General features: G+C 47.1%; 1 protein-coding gene and 1 long non-coding RNA gene across 3 annotated transcripts in view; one reads left to right on the top strand and one right to left on the bottom strand.

The window, feature by feature from the left end:
* Nucleotides 1-14,838: 14,838 nt before the first annotated feature.
* LOC143443975 (uncharacterized) lies at nt 14,839-16,680 on the bottom strand. The gene is made up of 3 exons (XR_013113433.1): nt 16,557-16,680; nt 15,517-15,796; nt 14,839-15,178 (listed from the first exon to the last, which is right to left on the bottom strand). It is a non-coding gene; the product is annotated as an uncharacterized LOC143443975 (long non-coding RNA).
* Nucleotides 16,681-16,846: 166 nt separating this feature from the next.
* The window catches only part of Garem2 (GRB2 associated regulator of MAPK1 subtype 2), a 12,789-nt gene continuing 9,854 nt past the window's right edge, over nt 16,847-19,781 (top strand). For both annotated transcript variants that reach the window (XM_076942193.1, XM_034514246.2), the window contains exon 1: nt 16,847-17,059. In XM_076942193.1, coding sequence (XP_076798308.1) covers nt 16,948-17,059 — 112 coding nt within the window. In that variant the 5' untranslated portion in view covers nt 16,847-16,947. The remainder of the gene's footprint in view (nt 17,060-19,781) is intronic.

The following is a 19,781-nucleotide window of genomic DNA, read 5'->3' as shown; positions in this document are numbered from 1 at the left end:
GCAGAGGCAGGCGGATTTCTGAGTTCGAGGCCAGCCTGGTCTACAGAGTGAGTTCCAGGACAGCCAGAGCTATACAGAGAAACCCTGTCTTGAAAAACAAAAACAAAAAAAAAAAAAAAAAAAAAAAAAAAAAAAACCAAGCTCAGAATATAAAAAGAGAATTGGAGATAATTCAGTGGTAGAATATATTTAAAGCCCTGGGTTCAATCTCTGGCATATGCAAAATGGGAGCACAGTGACAGTGTCTCATAACGATCTCAGCAACCACAATAGCAAGCCCCATGAGCCCCACATGCTGCAAAAACATTTGAGGATTGGTGAGATAGATGGCTCAGAGAGTGAAATGTTTGCTACCAGGCCTGATGACCTGAGTTTGACTCTGAGATGCATGCAGTGGGAAGAGAGGACTGACTCCTTCAAGTTGTTCTCACCTCTATCTGAGTGTGACAGCACATGTGCACACACACAATTAAATACAATTTTAAAAATTGATCTTAAAATATTATATATATATATATATATGTATGTATGTATATGTTGTCAAAGTTCCCCCAAAATCCCAAACACAGGCAGAGCCAAGCCACTGACCAAGAGCTGCATGGTGTCTGCATATGTGCAGGAGAACACAGTGTTTGTAGCAGCCTAAGGGTTCCAAGCTGCATGGAGAACAGAGGCCTGAACACAGGGCTTGACACAGTGTAATGAGACACTAAAGTGAACGGGTGCCAGGCATCTCCTATCTCCAGCTGGAGTCTTGTCTGCCTTTCTTCTAAGAATTGGTTGGTAACCTTCAGTATGCCAGACCTTCAGCAGCTTTAAGTGTATAAGTGTTGGGTTACAGCTTAAAGACTCTCAGTGAGCTTTGGGGGATGGGGGGGGGGGGGCAGCTGAGACAGGCTTGCAGAGCAAGAAGCAGCTCTTGAAGGCTGGAGCCTCCCTCAGGTCTCACATAGCTTCGGTAGGAATGAGTCCCTCTGCCTGTAGATAGTATTTCCAGTTGTGGAGGTCCCTAGAGGGAGCTCCCTGTTAGGGCAGAAGCCTCAAGCATGGGAGTCTACATCTGTTTCCCAAGAACTCCCTGCCAGTAACCTGGAGCCTCTCAGGCATTTTGCTGAAAGCCTCTGGAGGGGGCCTAGTTTATTGAGGCAAGCTAGCATCTGATTGGCTGAACATGTGCACACAAGGTGAGACTTAGGGCAAAAGCTAACCAGGCTTTCCACTGGCAATAAAAAATGGGGGTGCTACAGCAGAAGCTGGGGGTCAGGATGGAAGGGTTGTTTCTTTTGTGTTGCTACATTGACAGCTGTCAGAGGACCTAACATGGGCAGGAAGCTCTGCATCAGACAACCCCCTCCTTTATCTACCCTGAGATTATACATGTAAACCGCAACACCTATGTTCTTGTTTTTAATTTTATTAATTTATATGAATCTGTGTGCACATGCATGTGAATGCCTGCAGAGGCCACAAGAGAGCATCAGATCTGCAGTTGCACAGTAACGGGAGACTGTGAGCCACCATGTGGTGCTGGGAGCTGAACTCAGGTCCTCTGCAAGAGCAAGTGTTCTTACCTTCCAAGCCATCTCTTCAGTCCCTGGTTTTGTTTTTGTAATATACTACTGGTGTCAAAGTTTCGTTTTTCTGGTATTTATTTCATGCAAGCTAGGCAAGCATTTTACCAACTGAAGTACTTCCCCAGCACCTACAATAAACACTTCTTTTTTTAAAAAAATTGTTCTTACATTTATTTGTGTGTATATATACTAATAAATACTTTTTTTAAAAAAAAGTATGTTGTCATTACATTTATTTGTGTGTGTGTGTTTCCATGATGTGGAGGTCAGAGGACAACTCACAGGAGTCAGTTCTCTTTCACCTTTGTTCTGGGGATCAAACTCGGGTTCATCGGGCTGTGTGGAGAAGTTAGTTCCTTTACCCACTGAGCCACCTCACCAGCCCAGTAGATACTTCTGAGGTCAGGCCTGGAACAGTCAAATGTGTAGTCTGGTTCCATGTACCAGAGTTCAGGAAATTTGAGGATACAGGATATTTGAGGACAAAGGAACAGATTAAATTATAACAATCCAAATCCTTCGCAGGACCTTTGACCCCGCCTCTCCAATGGCTGTGGTTGCAACGAGGAGAGAAAGGTAAGCAAAGGAAATGTGATGTGTTTAGAGAAGAAAATTCAGGAAATGACCACCCCAAAAGTCAGGGTGGGGCTGTTGGCTGTTGGCAGGTGGGTGTGGGTCTCCAGAACAGCTGGATTCTGTTTGGCATAGATACTGCTCCCGGGTGTTTGCCTTGTAACAATGTATTGTCCATACTTAGTTTTTCCAGAGTCAGGGTCTTGATATATAGCCCATGCTAGCTCAGTGTTGGGATAACAGACGTGTTACTAGATCTAGTTTACACGTTTGTTTTATATGAGTTGTTATACATATAATCAATCATAGCTAGGAATGGTGGTCCATGAGACAGGAGAATGGACTCAAGTTGGAGACCAACCTGGTCCATAGTGAGTTCTTGTTGAGCCAAGGCTACAGAGACCCTGTTTCAGACAAAACTACCCAAAGTCATTATAAAGGGCTGTGTGAGAAACTTGACCTCTCGGAACATAGAAACTGGTCTGGTTTGGTACATCCTCACTGTTGATGGCCACAGATAGCAGGCTTCAAGGATTGCTACTGCCCCTCTGAGAGCTACCAGCCAGAGTGCAAGCCCTTCTGGGGATAAAGGCTGTGTGCCCTACATTTCTTTCTTGCTGTGGGTTCTGGTTTAGAGTCCCATGGTTATGTTAGTTGGTGAAACCCAAATTATGTGCCTAGGTGCCAGGAAAGTAGGAAAGGGTGTGTGTCATCACTTCCAAAGTAGACAGAGTGACAAATGACCTCTGTGCTGGCACTGCTCAAACCTAACTGCATATTAGTCATCTGGACAATGTCTGAAAAGTTCACCTCCGGGGGATAGTGAAACAGTTGAGCTGGTTACACAAGCCTGATGACTTGTTTGATTCATGGGAGCCATTTATGGAAGGACAGTTGACTCCTGAAAATTATCCTCTGACCTCCACACACTGACAGGAATATGTGTCATTCATTCCTGTGGTGGTTTGAATGAGGATGGCCCTGTGGGTTCATATATTTGAATATTTGGTTCCCAGTTGGTAAAAGTTTTGGGAAAAGGCTGTGTGGCCTTAGAGAAGGAGGTGTGTTACTGGGGTGTCATTTAAGGTTTCAGAAGCCCTCACCACTCCCAGTTAACTTTCTACCTCATGCCTGTGGATCAACGTGGAAGCCCTCGTCTACCGCTCTAGGGCCGTGCCTGCTCGCCTGCCTGTTGCCACACTCCCTAACATGACTCATGGACTCTAACACTCTAAAAATGTAAATCCCAGATTAAACACTTTCTTTTATAAATTGCCTTGGTTGTGGTATTTTATTATAGCAATAGAGAATTAACTAAGACACTCCCTAGTAAATAAAATTAAAATCAATGTAAAGCCCATCTCTGGCAGGTGATACAGCTCAGGAGAGAGAGTACTTACTTGCCAGGCGTGGCCCAGCATGCTTACGGCCCTGGACTCAATCCCCAGACCCCAGAAGCCAAGTTGTGACGGTGAGTACTGTAATTCCTCCTCAAGATCATTCTTAGCGATAGGGCCAGTTCAAGGACAGCCTGGGCTATGTGAGAGTCTCAAGACCAGCCACACAATAACAAATGTGTACACACATAGAACATACACAAACCATGCCAAGGTTGTACCCAGCCAATCTGAAGCAGAATGCTGGGTTGAGTGCTAGTACTTTTTTTTTTTTTTAAATATCCTTTGTGATTCCCTTAGGCAGCCAAATTCCTGAGTCAGCAGCTATACCCTTATTGCTAAGTGTATTCTTCAAGTTACCTGCCTTGGGAGCTCTCCCATTCTAGAGGATGTGGTTTCTTCTTCAATAAACTATCGCAAAAGCAAAGAAGGAAGAAAGGAAAAGAGGGAGGGAAAGAAAAACAACCTTGGGGCTAAGGATGTAGTACAGGTGACTGCTCCTACCATCTTCCCTTCCTTCCAAAAATGGGCTGTGGTGGTGAACTACAGAGTCTTAGTACAACTAGAACCCACACTTAAACAGTCCAAGTGGACATGATCTGTATTACACTGTGCAGTTTCTCCATGGCAGGCTATACCGTGCTACCAGAGAACAGGGAGCCTGGCTTTCCCTTCTACCTCCCACTGAGGAAAGCATGTTTGGCCTACATGTCATCTGGAGCCTTGGTTTGAGCCAACTGTTCTACGTAAGATTTGTTTCCTTAGCAATTACTTACAATTCCTGATTGTAGTCCATCACTGAGGAGAAGTCAAGGCAGAAAATCCAGCAACTAGTCACATCATCTCCACCATCAAGAGCAAAGAGAAATGAGTACACACAAGCTGCCTTTTTCTACTTTCTTACTCTCAGCTAGCTTTCTCCTGTCTTATGTGGCTCAGGCCTAGGGGATGGTGTTACCCATAATGGGCTATGTCCTCCCACATCCATCAGTACTCAAGACAACTCCCACAAATATTCCTCATGAAGACACACTTTCCAGGTAGTTCTAGGTTAGGGTCAAATTGACAATAAAACCCAGCACAGCTTATGTTGTTCTTTTCTTTGAGATAGTCTTTTTTTTTTTTTTTTTTTTTTTTTTTTTTTTTTTTTTTTTTTTTTTGGATTACAGGTTGTTTTATTAGACCTGGAAGACTTGCTTGGACTATTCAGTTTGAATTTCTCTGAGATAGTGTTTTATGTAGCCCAGGCTGACCTTGAACTCTCTGTGTAACCAAGGGTGACCCCGAGTTTCTGTTCCTCCTCCAACTCACACCTGCCTTTATTTTTAATGTTTTACTTTGAGATAAAGTCTTTCTGTGCTGCCCAGATTGGCCTTAGATTCTTAAACTCAAGTAATCCTCAGCCTCCCACATAGCTGAGACTGTAAGCGTGAACCACTGCACCCAGCTTGAATTTCTTTTTTTTTATTTTTATTTTTTTTCCCCGAGACAAGGTTTCTCTGTGTAGCCATGGCCATCCTGAAACTCACTCTGTAGACCAGGCTGGCCTCAAACTCAGAAATCCGCCTACCTCTGCCTCCCAAGTGCTGGGATTAAAGGCGTGCACCACCACCGCCCGGCTGAATTTTTTTTTTTAAAGCAATTTCAATTATAACTCTAAAAGAACTTTAAAATCCAAGCCACTGTCCGGTCTAACTAGTGCCTGTCACTGCATGGATTGACTCCTATAGATCATATAATAAGTTCCTTATCTCTAATGGGGCCAGTGAGACTGCTCAGCAGGTAGGGACACTTGCTGCCAAGCCTTATGACCCAAGTCTGATCCCTGGAACTCATGGGTTGGAGGGAAATATCCAACTCCCTGAAGTTTGTCCTCTGACCTGGGCATTCTGTGTGCTTATGTATATTCAAGATAATATACACTCAAGATAAAGAGTGGGCTACAAAGTACTTCCAGACTCAAATCTAATAGAAATTTGACAAACAAGATTCATAATACTCCCAACTCTTCTGAATTAGCAGGAGCTTGTCCCTGTTTTGGGGGGGAGGGGTGGGGGTGGCGTAGGAGAAACAAACTATAAAATTAACCATGGAGCCACTATGCCACCTGGTGACCATTTTGAGAATTGCATTTCCAATTCCCCAAATCCTTAAACTCATTGAGGATTTCGGGGTTGTACCAAGCTGAACATGCACCACCAACCCTATCCTAGTCAGTTCCGTCATGCTTACGAAAGAGCAAGATAACTAACAGAAGAAGGATGCTAACTTAAGGCGTGGGTAGTAGAGAAATACAAAGGAAAGCAAGCAAGGTGGTACACAGCAAAGCTGAGTGAAGACATCTGCAACAAGCCTGACAGCCTGAATTTGATCCCGGGAGTCACATCATGTCAAATGTAGAAGTTATGTCTAGTTCTTCCTCCCAGCTCCACGCTCCCAGAAATAATACTCAGACTCAAAACATAGTTACAAATACCTTGGCCATATAGCTAGGCTCTTCTCTGACTAGATCATAACTTAAAATAACCTACATTCTGCCACATGGCTGGTTACCTGTGCTCAGGTACCAAGCGTCAGGCTCATCATGTCTTCTCGGGCAAATCACCCTTGCTTGGCTCTCTCCCAGAATTCATTCTGCCTCCTGGATGTCCCACCTTCTATTACACCCTTTCCTATAAGCCATAGGTTTGTTTTTTAATTGACAGGTGATGCATCTATACAAGATATTGTCTCTACTAGAAAGGAGATCTTACACACACAAACACTCACACATGTAGACACAATAAATATATAAATGTAATTTTAAAAAAAGAAAGAACAAAGACAAATTCAAAGGTTAAAATTTGAGTTACTAGGACTGGGCACCGTGGCGCACGCCTTTAATCTCAGCATTCGGGAGGCAGAGGCAGACAGATCTTTGAGTCCCAGGCCAGCCTGGTCTACAGAGTGAGTTCTAGCACAGCCAGGGCTACACAGAGAAACCCTGTCTCAAAACACAGACAAAAAAAAAAAAAATGAGTAACTGGAAATAGAAAGGAAAGCAGAGCATGCACTATGGCTTGAGGTTAAAAGGTGGGCCTTTTAAGATGGTCTTAAATTACGGAAGCAGGACCTCATATGTTGATTAGAGAGCTTACAAAAGGAAGGAGGCTGTGGGGAACTTTCTCTTGCCAGACTGCCTTTCAACACATGAAGACAGCTAGACATCTTCACTTTGAACTTGGATTTCCCAGACTCCGAAAGTGAGGGTACATTTCTGTTTTATATAAATTACATTACCCAGCCTGTGGTATTCTGTGACAGCAACATAAAACAGAAAGAGTTGAGGGACATTCGTCTCCAGATTAGGAAGTTATGGCATGCACATGGGAATGTGGCATGCACAGGTTTGTGTGTGTATGTGTGTGTGTGTGTGTGTGTGTGTGTGTGTGTATCATATCCTCCAAAGGCAACCTAGAAGATTACCTATGCCAAGAACATCTTTATGACATTTCAGAACTGCCAGAATTAATTCTGTTATCTTGTTGAGAAGTTTTTAGGTTTTTTTTGCACATTAACTCCCAGCACCATAAACAAAGGCCAATCAAGGGGAAAACATAAGCTGCATACTAAGAATCAAGGTTTAATGATTGTGTCTTCTCCAAGGTCACTCATTTAAGTGGCCCTGTCAGACGTGAAGATATAAACCAATGCCATGTGCAGAGAGGGACATTTTTCCTCTCCCTGTGCTCCTCAGGAATTTACTCCTGCAGAATGAAAACCTGAACCAAGAAAAAGGAAGCCTTAAGAGCTGGAAACCAGGGGCCCAGGAGAAGCTGTAGCTGGCTCACCTCAGGAGTGGGGCAGGGTGACATGGTATCCAGGAAGAAAAGAGAGGGGCAAGGGACACGGCTCAGGGAGCAAAGTGCTTACTGTTCAAGCATGAGGACCTGAACTTAGTTCCTAGCAGCCCTGTAGAAGCCATGAGTGGTGGTCAGCTCTGGTGAGAGCCCTTACCTCAAAACTAAGATGAGATTTAGCCAAGGCTAGATAGCTTCGTGGTAGAGTATTTGTCTGGCATGCATATGGCTCTACATTCAACCCCCAGTCTCAAAGATTTTTTTAATTAATTAAAATAAGATTTTAAAATAAAAAATTTAAAGATAAGGCCTCCAGAAAACAATCAAAGAAGACACAGTGTTGACCCCTTCCAGGTGTGAGTGAATCGAGCACATGCACAGACACACAATGTACACACAAAACACCGAAGCCAGGAAGGCATGCTATATAGTCTTGTCAACTTGACACACATTAGTGCCAGCTGGAAAGAGGGGTGCTCAGGTGAGGAATTGCTTCCATCAGATTGGCCTGCGGGGCATTTCCTTGATTAATGATACCGAGGGAGAGCACAGGAGGGGGATGGCACTCTGGACAGGGGTCCTGGGCTGTATAAGTGTTGGGAGTCATTTACCACTTCTCTGAAGAAGAAGAGGAGGAGAGAGAGAGAGAGAGAGAGAGAGAGAGAGAGAGAGAGAGAGAGACAGACAGAGAGAGAGACAGAGAGAGAGACAGAGAGAGAGACAAAGAGAGAGACAGAGAGACAGAGAGAGAGACAGAGAGACAGAGAGAGACAGAGACAGAGAGCAGGTCAGGGTCTGTTGCCAGATTTCCCAGCCTGCTGAGGCATAGAACAATAAGGGGAGGTGCACTTGAGGCTCAAGGCAAGGGGCTGAAGATTCTATTGGTGGGAGAAACGGGAATTTTTTTTTTTTTTTGGATGAGAACAAATGTCTTGTGTATATTTTAGCAAATTATTTTTATTAGCCGGTAGTTTTGCTTCCCATGGTACTGTAGTATAAGAAGTCTATGAGAAACACCCTCACTGCTGACACAGCACAGACCTGCAGCCCCTCACTGCTGACACAGCCCGCCCAGATCTGTCTTTTGCATCTTTTTTTCTATCTTTCCTATAATCCCCCTCACTCCCCCCTCAGAGGACTGTTTAACTTGGTACCAGCCAGACCAGTACATATAAGAAAGCAACTTGAACAGCCCATGGGAAGCAACTGAGTAAGCAGCACTCCCCCATGGTTCCTGCTTTAATTCCTGCCTCCAGGTGCCTGCCTTCAGCTCCTGCCTGGACCTCCCTCCATGAAGGACTGTAACTTGTAAACTGAAACAAGCCCTTACCTCTCCTGGCAGTTTTTGATCTGTTTTATCCCTGCAACAGAAAGCAGACTAGAATAGAAGACAAGCCACACATCTTGATGAGTGTGGAGATCCATATTTACACACACACCCCTGTGGACTGAGGACACATTTATAACCTCTCACTTTCCCCTGTCCCCATTATTCTTATTGTTGTTTACTTCTCCTTAGAGCATCGACCGACCGCTTCTCAGTTGGGACGCAGCTCCGGGAGCCCCTCTTCCAGCCACACTGGAATAACAAAAGTTCATAGGTACAGCAGCGGTGCCACGCCAGAGGGCAGCACTGCACAGCACGTCCTCTGGCTCACACATTCCGGCCCTGTCTTCCTGACCTTGAAGAGGAGTGGGATGCTAGTGTAGATGTCTTTTTGCAGCCGGACACCTGACAGTCACTTCTCTTATGTCAGGCAATAGCTAGCACTCTCACAGTGGTTCTGAGCTAAGATTTGTCATACTCATGAAGCTAGAACTGACAAGTTACCAAGAAGACATTCCTACCAGCTGTTTAGTCATTATGAAGGTGGCCAAGGAGGGATTCTCTAGTTCTGGCAACTTCTAGGCTAGACCAGAGTAGGTCATCCAGGGTTCGTAGCTGCTGTCTTCTGTCCTTGCTGCCAGATCCCCCAGATTGGTAGTGGGAGGCATTGTGACAACTTTTTTAAAGAAAATCTTCACCTTTATTTCATGTGCATTGGTGTTTTGCCTGCATGTATGTATGTCTATGTGAGAGTGACAGGTCCTGGAGTTACAGACAGTTATGAGCTGCCATATGGGTGCTGGGATTTGAACTTGGGTCCTCTCGAAGTGCAGTCTGTGTCCTTAACCGCTGAGCCATTCTCCAGCCCCAACACTGTAACAACTACACAGCAGGCAGAAAAGACAAGTTAGTTGTTGATTTGTCTGATTATATTTGTCTGTGTTATGGTTTTTGTGTTTTAAAGAATTCTATTTCTGCTCCTGATTTAAACGACTCATCAGGATGTTGCCGACTTTACCATGTCATGAATGAATGTGAGCTGCTATTTGGGTGCTGGGAACCAAACTGGGGTCCTCTGAAAGAGCAGCAAGTTCACTTAACCACTGAGCCATCTCCGGCCCTAATGTGTGGACAAGATTTTTTTTTAATTTAGTTTTATTTTATGTGCATTGGTGTCTTACCTGCCCATATGTCTGTGTGAGGATGTCAGATCTTGGAATTACAGACAGTTGTGAGCTGCTGTGTGGATGCTGGGAATTGAACCCAGGTCCCTGGAGGAGCATTCAGTGCTTCTAGTCATTGATCATCTCTCTAGCCCCCTATTATTGATAGTTTAAATGTTAATCCCCTTTTTTGGACATGGGGTCTCCTGTATTCCAAGCTGCTCTCCTATTTTCTGTGTAGTCCAGGGCTTGAACTTCTGGTTCTCCTGCTTCTAACTCCTAACTGCTGACTTTACAGGCCTGTGCCACCACGCTCAGTTTTATGAGGTGTAAGGAATCAAACTCAGATTCCTTCTTTATGTACTTCTTTAAAATGGAAAGGTGGGGCCAGGCAGTGGTGGCGCATGGCTTCAATCCCAGCACTCTGGAGGCAGAGGCAGGTAGATCTCTGAGTTTGAGGCCAGCCTGGTCTACAGAGCAACAACAATGAAAACAAAAAAGTCCAACCTTGCAATTAATATATGCATATGTATGTATATGTTTTATATATATTATATATACATATATACGCATGTTATGTATACATACAATATATGCATATAACATACATATATGGGGCTTGCCATATATATCTCTGTACAATATTCATGCATGCCTGGTGCCTCCAAGGCCAGAAGAGACTGGGACTGGAGTTACAGTTATGAACTACCAGGTGGGTGATGGGAATAGAACCCAGGTCCTCTGGGAAAATAGCCAGTGCTCTTAACCACTGGCCATCTCTCTAGCTCCATAACTCCACTTTTTTTTTCTTTTCTTTCCTGAATTAAGCTTTTGGTGTCATATTATCTTTTTGGGTTTTTTTTTTTTTTTTTTTTTTTTTTTTTTTTTTGATTTTTTTCGAGACAGGGTTTCTCTGTGTAGTCCTGGCTAGGAACTCACTCTGTAGACCAGGCTGGTCTCGAACTCAGAAATCTGCCTGCCTCTGCCTCCCAAGTGCTGAGATTAAAGGCGTGCGCCACCACGCACACTTTAATCGGTGTCATGTTATCTTAAGGAATCATCACCTAGCACAAAGCGGCTTAGATCCTGGCATGTTCTCTTCTAGCAATTTTGTAATTTTACATGTTACATTGTGGTCCGTGGTTCGTTTAGGATTAACTTCCCTGGTGGTCTGAGTTTGGTATGTTTCCTTTTTTTTTTTTTTTTAATTTATTTACTTAACTGTCTTCAGACACACCAGAAGAGGGCATCAGATCCCATTACAGATGGTTGTGAGCCACCATGTAGTTGCTGGGAATTGAACTCAGAACCTCTGGAAGAGCAGTTGGTGCTCTTAACTGCTGAGCCATCTCTCCAGCCCCCGGTATGTTTCCTTTTATAAATGAGTTTCAAGAACCTCTTGCTCCAGAACTCCTGTCTCCATGGAGTTGCCTCTGCTCCTTTGTCAAAGATCAGTTACTTTGTTACCATCACTGGGTGGCCTAGGCCAAAAAAGCAATCTGTTGGGTCCTTCATCAATTCTTTGGCTTGATTCGTGGAAGATAACCAAGAATCTCTGTGCTTTTCCCCCATCATTTGCTGTCATGGAGGCCCAAATGACTCCAAGTCCACCTGAAGTATCTACCCAGGCAAGCACCATTCAGAAACGCTGTGGGAGACCATAGCAGGAAGCATTTCATTGAGAAAGTTTTAAGATCGTGAAACTTGAAAAGAGCGGCTGGATTTAAAAGCAAGCCATGAGAACGGCAATGCAGTAGTTTCAGTTTACAGTGTCTTTGGAGCCAGCGAGATGGTTCTACATGTGAAGTGCTGACATGTGAGCCAGACAGCTTAGGTTCCGTCTGTTAAGCTTTCCGAAGGTGGAGTCACCGAAGACGCTGAGATGAACAACTTGCGCAGGACCCTGCTCCTTCAGGGGAGGCAAAACCAAAGGTCTGTACTTTCAGAAGCCTGCTGGCCCCTTCCTTTCAGCAGAACAGCTTGAAACAGCCCCCTGCTATCCTAACAGCCAGAGGCCCCTTCCTCTGTAAACATTTGCTCACTGCAGCTCCTCTTGCCTGCGTTGGTTCCTTCTTCCTTAATGCCCTCCTGTCCAAAACTAAAATCATCCCTTTAAGACCCCAGACTCCGCCTTTTGGTGCAGTTCTCCCTTGTCTTGGAGACCATGAGTTCCTGCTTTAAATAAAACCTTTACCTTTCTGCCTCAGTTCAGCTCTGGCAGACTCATTCTCTTGCTAAGCCTCCAGCCATTTCTGAAACCAGCCTTGGAAGGAGATAACCAACTCTTAAAAGTTGTCCTCTGACCTCCATGTGCTTGCTATGGCTTGCTGTGGCATGCACACACACAGAGACGGGTAGAGAGGCATGAATGAACGCATTCATACACAAAGCTGGGCATGATCATTTATACACGCTATAATTCCAGCACTTGAGAAGCTGAGGCAACACGGGTTGGGGGCCACTTTTGAGAGTGAGCTATACAAGGAGATACTGCCTTTAAAAAGAAAGTGTTTCAGACCTGAATTAAAATAAACTTTATAATCAAATATGATCTTATGGCATATTTCTGTCTGTCCTGGAACTTGCTATGTAGACCAGGCTGGCCTCAAACTCACAATGATACACCTGCCCCTGACTCCCAAGTGCTGGGATTAAAGACATGCACCCCAACACCAAACCCAAACTATGTCTTTAACACTTATTTTAACACTAACAAATGTCCTAGACTCTAACATAGTTAAGAGTCAGGAATCAGGAAGATCTAGATTTGAAGGTAATTCTTAGTTACACAATGAGTTTGAGGGTAGCCTGAGTCCCTATCTCAAAAGGGGGGGGGGGAATTCATGTGATTAATATGTTTTATTATAATACATTTCTGACCCCCTTTTAAGAAAGAAAATATTTCGCCGGGCAGTGGTGGTGCACGCCTTTAATCCCAGCACTTGGGAGGCAGAGGCAGGCGGATTTCTAAGTTCGAGGCCAGCCTGGTCTACTGAGTGAGTTTCGGGACAGCCAGAACTACACAGAGAAACCCTGTCTTGAAAAACAAAACAAAAACAAAACAAAACAGAATGAAAACATTTTTATTTGGAGTTGGAGCGCCAGCTCAGTGGTTAATTGTGCTTCTTTTCCTCCAGAGGATGCAAATTTGATTTTCAGTGCCCAAGCTGGGTAGTAACTAACTGCTTATAACTTCAGCTCAGAGAGAGGGTCTGAGACCTTCTTCTTGTCTCCAAGAGTGCCTTGTAACATGCACATAAAAGACAATAAAAATAAATATTTAAAAACATTAAAAAAAAAAAAAAAAAGAAAGAAAGAAACCAAACCCAGGGACTGGAGAAATAGCTCAGTGGTTAAGAGCACTGACTGCTCTTCCAGGACTTTCAGAGGTCCTGAGTTCAATTCTCAGCCACCACATGGTGGCTCACAGTCATCTGTAACAGGATCCAATGCCCTCTTCTGGTGTGTCTGAAGACAACTACAGTGTATTTATATAAATAAAATAAATAAATCTTTTTTTTAAAAAAAAAAAAACCTATTCAAGATATATTGAAAGAAAATGGTAGCTTAGATGCCTTAGTGGTATATGACGCTAATCCCAGTATACTGAGGCAGGAGGATCATGAGTTCAAGGTCAGTCTGGAGTACACAGCAAGACTATGTCTCAAAACCTCTCCCTCCACCCTAAAATCCCCAATGACAAATAACCTGCTTATATCGGGTGTCCAGCTGACTGACTGTTCAGCTCTGTTGACCAAAACTCTTGTCCAGCTTCCTGAAATGGGTATTTCATGATTATTTTTTATATTTAGTTAGAATCTATAGGTAAGGATTTCTGGTGACTCTAACATCCTCTCCCCTTCATTCTGGTATATTTGATTATCTCTTCCTTCCTTTTTTCTTCCATCCTTCCTTCCTTCCTTTCTTTCTTTTTCTCTTTTTGACAGCGTCTTTCTGGCTTTTTTGGAATTACATAGACCAGGCTGGCCTTGAACACACAGAGATCTGATTTAACATGTGTATATTGTCCTTGTTTTTAGACACACTAGAAGACGCAGCAGATCCCATTACAAATGATTGTGAGCCACCATGTGGTTGCTGGGAATTGAACTCAGGACCTCTGGAAGAGCAGTCAGTCAGTCAGTGCTCTTAACTGCTGAGCCACTGCTCCAGCCCTTCCATTTCCCTTCTTAAAGCCTGACTTTAGGGGTGACGATGGTGCTTAGAATGTGAAGTGCTTGCTTAGAAACTGCAAAGACCTGGGTTCAATGCTCAACACCACATAAAACTGGGCCCGGTGTTGCACACTAAAGTCCTCACATTGAGGAGATGAAGGTAGGAGGATCAGGAATTTGAGGCAATTCTTGCTACATCCTGGACTAAGTGACACCCTTCCTCAAAAAAAAAAAAAAAAAAAAAAAAAAAAAAGCAAGCTAATCCTCAGCTACCTAGCAAGTTCCTGGTCAGCCTGGGCTACATAGAGTTGTAGCTGAGTGGTTAAGCTGGGCTATACAGTGTTGTAGCTGAGTGGTCAGCCTGGGCTATATAGTGTTGTAGCTGAATGGTGTACGGCAATAAGCCTTTCCCAGAGCATGAATTCCAAATGATTTTTCCTCCTTAAAAGGACCAGGTGTCACTGGAGCCATGGCTGATGCCAGACTCAAGGCTGAAAAATATAATGTGCACTGGGGATTTCTGAACACTCTGCACAGTAAGGAATGTGTATGAGACTACTGCCACAGATGTGATGCCTACTTCCAGGATTTGGCAGTATAGTCCTACACACCTGCTGTCCAGAGAGTCTGGGTTATGCTTGCTGCCCTGGCCTTTACTCTATAAATTGTCATATTGTGTTGTGTGACAAAACTTTTCCTGGGGAGACACACATATCGACTCACCTCAGGGAGCCCATGACAGACCGAACTACAGATGCTGCCAAAGTCAAGTTTGGTGAACCATGAATTTTATTGGGAATGTGGGCAAGGAATTCGGAGCAGAAATGCTTCAAAGGCAGCTGCATCATCAAAGCCCACCCCAGCATGGGTGGCAGCTCTTAAAGCTGGGACTCTGGAGGACACTGCACAGCCTGCAGGCAGCTCAACAGGTTGGAAAGTGTCTTTCTAAGGTGGCTCAGTTGATCTAAACCTCTTGAAGGCAGCTCGGTTGGCTTCGGCTTCTTCCAGGTAGCTGATCTAGTCTCAGAGTCTTCTTTGTTGCATGGCTTTGGAGCTGGCCTAATGAATCTGATCGGTTTCAGAGACTTCCTGAAGCTCCTTTAGTTTACCTTCTTTCTTTAAAAGCTTCCCTGCAAGATAGAATGTTTCAATTTCAGAGGAAACTATTATACAACTTGTGGTCACACTGTTCAAGAGAGACCCTCTCTCCTACCTGGTGGAAAAGTCAACTTCCATTCAGTCATCTCTTTCACAGCTTCATCCTTCATCTGCCCCCACCCCATTAAATACTTTCAGTAAAGAATATTTAACATGTCTTAGTTTTTTAAATTACATTAACTGGGTCTGGAGAGACGGCTCAGCAGTTAAGAGCACTTGTTGCTCTTGAGGAGGATCTACAGGTGTTCCCTGTGCCCATTTGATGTTTCCTGGGGAGTGGGGACTGGGAGGGTGTTTTCAACTGGCTTACTGGGCAGGAGGCTTTCCTGAATGGCTGCAGGTGGTGGCTGCATCCAGATGCACACAGGAAACTGTCGACAGGGTTCGCTTCTTTACAGTGTGTGATCTCAGCCTATGATCCCAGCTGCTTGGGTCACTGGGGCAGAATGATTGGACAAGGGCTTGGCTATGCTAGAGAGGAAGTTCAAGGTTAGCCTGGGCAATTTCTTGAGCCTTGTCTGAAGACCGAAAATGAGAGAAGGGCTGGGGATATCTCAGCGGCAGAGCACTTGGTTGGCATGTGACAGGCCCTGGGTATGGAAAAAAGAAAAGGAAAAAACGCCCTTGACGCCACGGCTCAAGGCTGTGTTGCCCCCTGTAGTATTCCAGGAGGTTAAGGCAGGAGGGTGGGAAAATGAGGCCAACCTAGACTACACACAGAGAGACCCTAGTCTTAAACAGAACAAAACCAGAAAAGGTGCTATCTAACGGCATTTCCTTAGACGAGACATTAGACGAGAGGCTTTATGTGTGCACGTGTGGCAGTCTCCTGAGGGCACGGAGGCCAAGGGACTCTGAATAGAGTCCCTGCTTTTAAGGCCAGACTAGGGATCAAGGTCCTTCTTGGAGGGCACTCGCCCACGACCAGCCTGCACCTGCAGAGGGCGCCGTAGACACACTGAAGCGAAGTGAGCTTCAGTCGGGTAGGACACCAAGGCTAGCAAAGCGTCTGGGAAAGCGTCTCCTCTAAAGGAACTCAAGAGCTTGAGTCAGGAGCGGATGAAAGTTGATGGAGAGAACAGAAAAGAAAGAGCAGATTAAAAAAATTAAAAAAAAAAAAAAACCAACAACAAAGAGTCCTGCCAATCGTTCAGGTGCTTGAACCTGTTTCCCCATCTACAGAGCGGACTGGGGTGGGGGTGGGGGTGGGGGTGGGGGTGGGGGTGGGGGGAGCGGGAGTTCGGAAAGTGCTCTTACAGGATTCCGAGAAAACTTAGATTCAAACCCCCAAGTGCCACCGCCCTCTTTGCTCCTCCCCAGTCTAAGCATCCTCGCCACCGAGCAGCCTACAGCTTGGAGTAGCCGATGTGAGCAACGCAGCAGTCCTGGGTCCGGACTCCGTGAGGCCTTGGCACGAGGGGATAACCTAGGACACCAGGCCAGAGCCCCATCGGACCCCGTTCTCCGTTCCCCTACCCATCTCCACCCCAAGCGCCCCGTCGCCAGCCGTCACCTGGGCGCTCCCGGGGCGCGGGCCCGGCAGGCGGGGCGCGGGGCGGGGATGGGGGTGGGGGCCGGCGCCCCGTGGGAGGAGGCTGGCCACGTGACTCTCGAGGCTCGCCTGGGCTGCCAGGCGGGGAGCGCCGCTACGGCCCAGGAGGAGGCGGCGGGCGCGCAGCCCGAGCCGCGCGGGACTGGCCGTCGGGGTCCCGGGACAGCGGACCCCGGGAGCGCCCATGCCATGGAGAAGCTGGCGGCCGGGCTGGCGGGGCTGCGCTGGAGCATGGGCGCTTTCCCGCTGGACCTCATCGTCAGCCGCTGTCGCCTACCCACGCTCGCCTGCCTCGGACCAGGTACCGGGTGTCCAGAGGGGAGACGGGGGCGGAGGACGGGAGCAGTCGAGGCCTCGCTCCGTTGGAGCTGGCGGGACTGCTAGGCACACTTGGTCCCTACCCTTCCTGTCCCCAGCGATGGGGGCCTTGCTTGTCTTCTGGGGCGGCTCCTGGGACAACCGGAGCCCCCAAGTCTGGGGATTGCTTCCTGGGCCCCACCTACCCTCCACAGGGTTAGAAACTGGCCTCAGGGTTGCGTCAAAGTTTTCAGTCCCCTCTAGAACCAGCAGCGCTGCTGAGTCTGTGGGCCGCTCTGTCGGTGCACCCCGCTTTCCCAGCGCCTGCCGGCCCCTGCCCTGGCCGCACCCCCTTGATCCCTTTGTCTCCAGCCTCTCACCTTCATCCTACTGCATCCCTTGGATCACGATACATCTTTCCCTATCATCCCCGCTAGTCCATTTTGGGACCTTTCCTGAACTGTCCTTTGACATCCTGAGGTCCTTTGGCAATGGGCAGACTACCCTCTGGAGAGGCCTGAGTGAGCGGGCCCGGCCACCAGGCACCCCCAACCCCCATCTCAGCACAGGACCCTGGCCCTCCCCCACCTCTCGTCCTATTTCTCCAGCAGGCCCCCGGTGTTCCGAAGATGGAACCCTGTATGGGAGAGCCTGAAGGCTGCACAGAGCAAGAGGACTATAGTGTTGGGGGAAAGGGGGAGCTGTTTGGCTGGGGGAGGGGCGGGAGCCGGGGCTGGCAGCCAGGCTGGGGGTTTTGTGTGTGAGAAGAATAGGGGTTTGGCCCGCGTTGGCACACTCGCTTCCCTGAATGCTAATGGGACTCCTGTACTGTCTTCTTCTTGGACTGGCAGCCCCTCCTCAGACTCGCAACAGCAAGAACTGGGCACAGTGAGCACCAGGAGGGCCGAAGCAGGCTCTGTGGGATGTCGGTGTCTTGGTCCTTTGGGTGGAATACCTGGAATTCAACTCTGGTGGGACCTTACCCACCAGCTCAGCGTGCGATCCCAGGACTGTGCCTGCAGCTGGACTGTGTCTGCTTGTGAATAGGAAATTCTGCCCTAGGTTCTTCCTGCTTACTTCCCACGCATTTCTTTGACACCCTTTTCTTTGAGTTCCTTTCTGAGTGCTTCTTTATGGCTAGGCCTTTTCTGTGCTTCCCTGACACCTGTGCGTCCCATTCCACGGGGCTGCTGGCTTTTGGGGAGGGCCAAAGAGCATGGACATTCATTCACTAAATGAATGAATGAATGAATGAATGAGCAATAGTGTGGGATAGCCTAGCTGTCTGTGACAGTGTGGTTATAACTGTGGTCACCATTAGAGTATGAATGTATGTTTGAAATTGTGTGTCCTTGGACGTCCCCTCATGGATATGCATTCAGGAGGGGTCCCTTGGTAGGATCTTGAGACTGAGTTGCGGTGTTTGGGTGACAAGCATTTATCTTGTTGGACGCAGTTGAACTATTATTGCTGATGGTGACCTCCTGGCTATTGGTGTGTATACCTGTGTGTGGCTTTGGCCTGTGTCCCTATGAAATAGTGGTGGGTGGTGCTTTTTAGGCTAGCCTTAGAAAGAGCTTGTAGAGCTGGAGAGAACAGAGCTTCCTCTCCTCCAGGGGCTTGGAGGAGGAAGGCTCAGACACACCTCCCCTGTGCATGCTTGCACCTCAGTGCACACTCACACGCAGAATAGGAGATCCTCCCCCCGAAGGCCCTGAATACCCCACCCATTGTACACACCACATGGACGTGCTTTATTAAGTCCCGGATGTTAGAGTAAATCGTTTCCCATCCATTGGGATGGTAGAAAATTTGTAAGGTGTGTGTGTGTGTGTGTGTGTGTGTGTGTGTGTAGTATCCCCACCCCCACTCTGCCCACCAGCTGCATCCAGGATACGCCCCATCAGTCTCCTGGAAGCTGGGCTGCCCCTCCTGCTCCCCTGGAAACCGTTGCTGGGGATGGAGCCTCTTGGGCCCAGACCCCTCCCAACTCCAGCACCTCTGCCCCTGGGCTGCTTCCCTCAGCCTAGGCTCCCTTCCTCTCCCCCTCCCCCACTATGCTTCCCTAAATCCAGTGCGTGTGCTACCCCAACTTTAAGAAATAGCTTCTCTGGGGCCGGGTTCCAGTGTCAGGGTGGGGTTCCCTCCCCTATCCTTTGAGGTCCTGTGAATGTGAGACTCTACTAGAGAGGAAAAGTGTTTGAGAGATCCACGAGTAGGCTTCTGTAAGCCCTGTCACTCCGAGCTAACAGTGACTGTGAGGGCCCTCATAGCCAGGACCCACGGGGACAGATCCTTTCTAGTCTTTTCCTTTGCCACAACAGGGCCTTCCTTGCCTGGCCTGGGCACTGACTAGGCCGGATCCCACTGATGTGAATTTGCCCAGTCCTAAGGCCTGACTCCTGTCAAGAGCAAGTCTCTTTTACTTCACCCCGGCCTGGTGTCCCTCTCCTCCATGTCCCTACAAGCCCTCAGCTCTGTTCCTCCAACTTGCTTCCTCCTCGCCTCCCGAGGCTGACCATGCCTGGAGGGCGGAAGCTGCCAGGCCCAGATTCATCCATTGGGAGTCCCCAGCCTCGGCTTGGGCCAGGATAGCAGGCACTCTGGTGGAATGATGAATGAGAGGCTGTGGATGCTGTACTTGCCGAGTCCCCATAGGGAGTCAGAGCTTTGAGGCTCAGGCCAGACTCACAACACAGCGTACAGCCTACTGCCTCCACTGGTGT

This window comes from Arvicanthis niloticus, chromosome 11 (assembly GCF_011762505.2).
Source record: "Arvicanthis niloticus isolate mArvNil1 chromosome 11, mArvNil1.pat.X, whole genome shotgun sequence".
Lineage (NCBI taxonomy): Eukaryota > Metazoa > Chordata > Mammalia > Rodentia > Muridae > Arvicanthis > Arvicanthis niloticus.
Note: the sequence above shows the minus strand (reverse complement) of the source record. Positions and strands in the feature narration are given on the sequence as shown.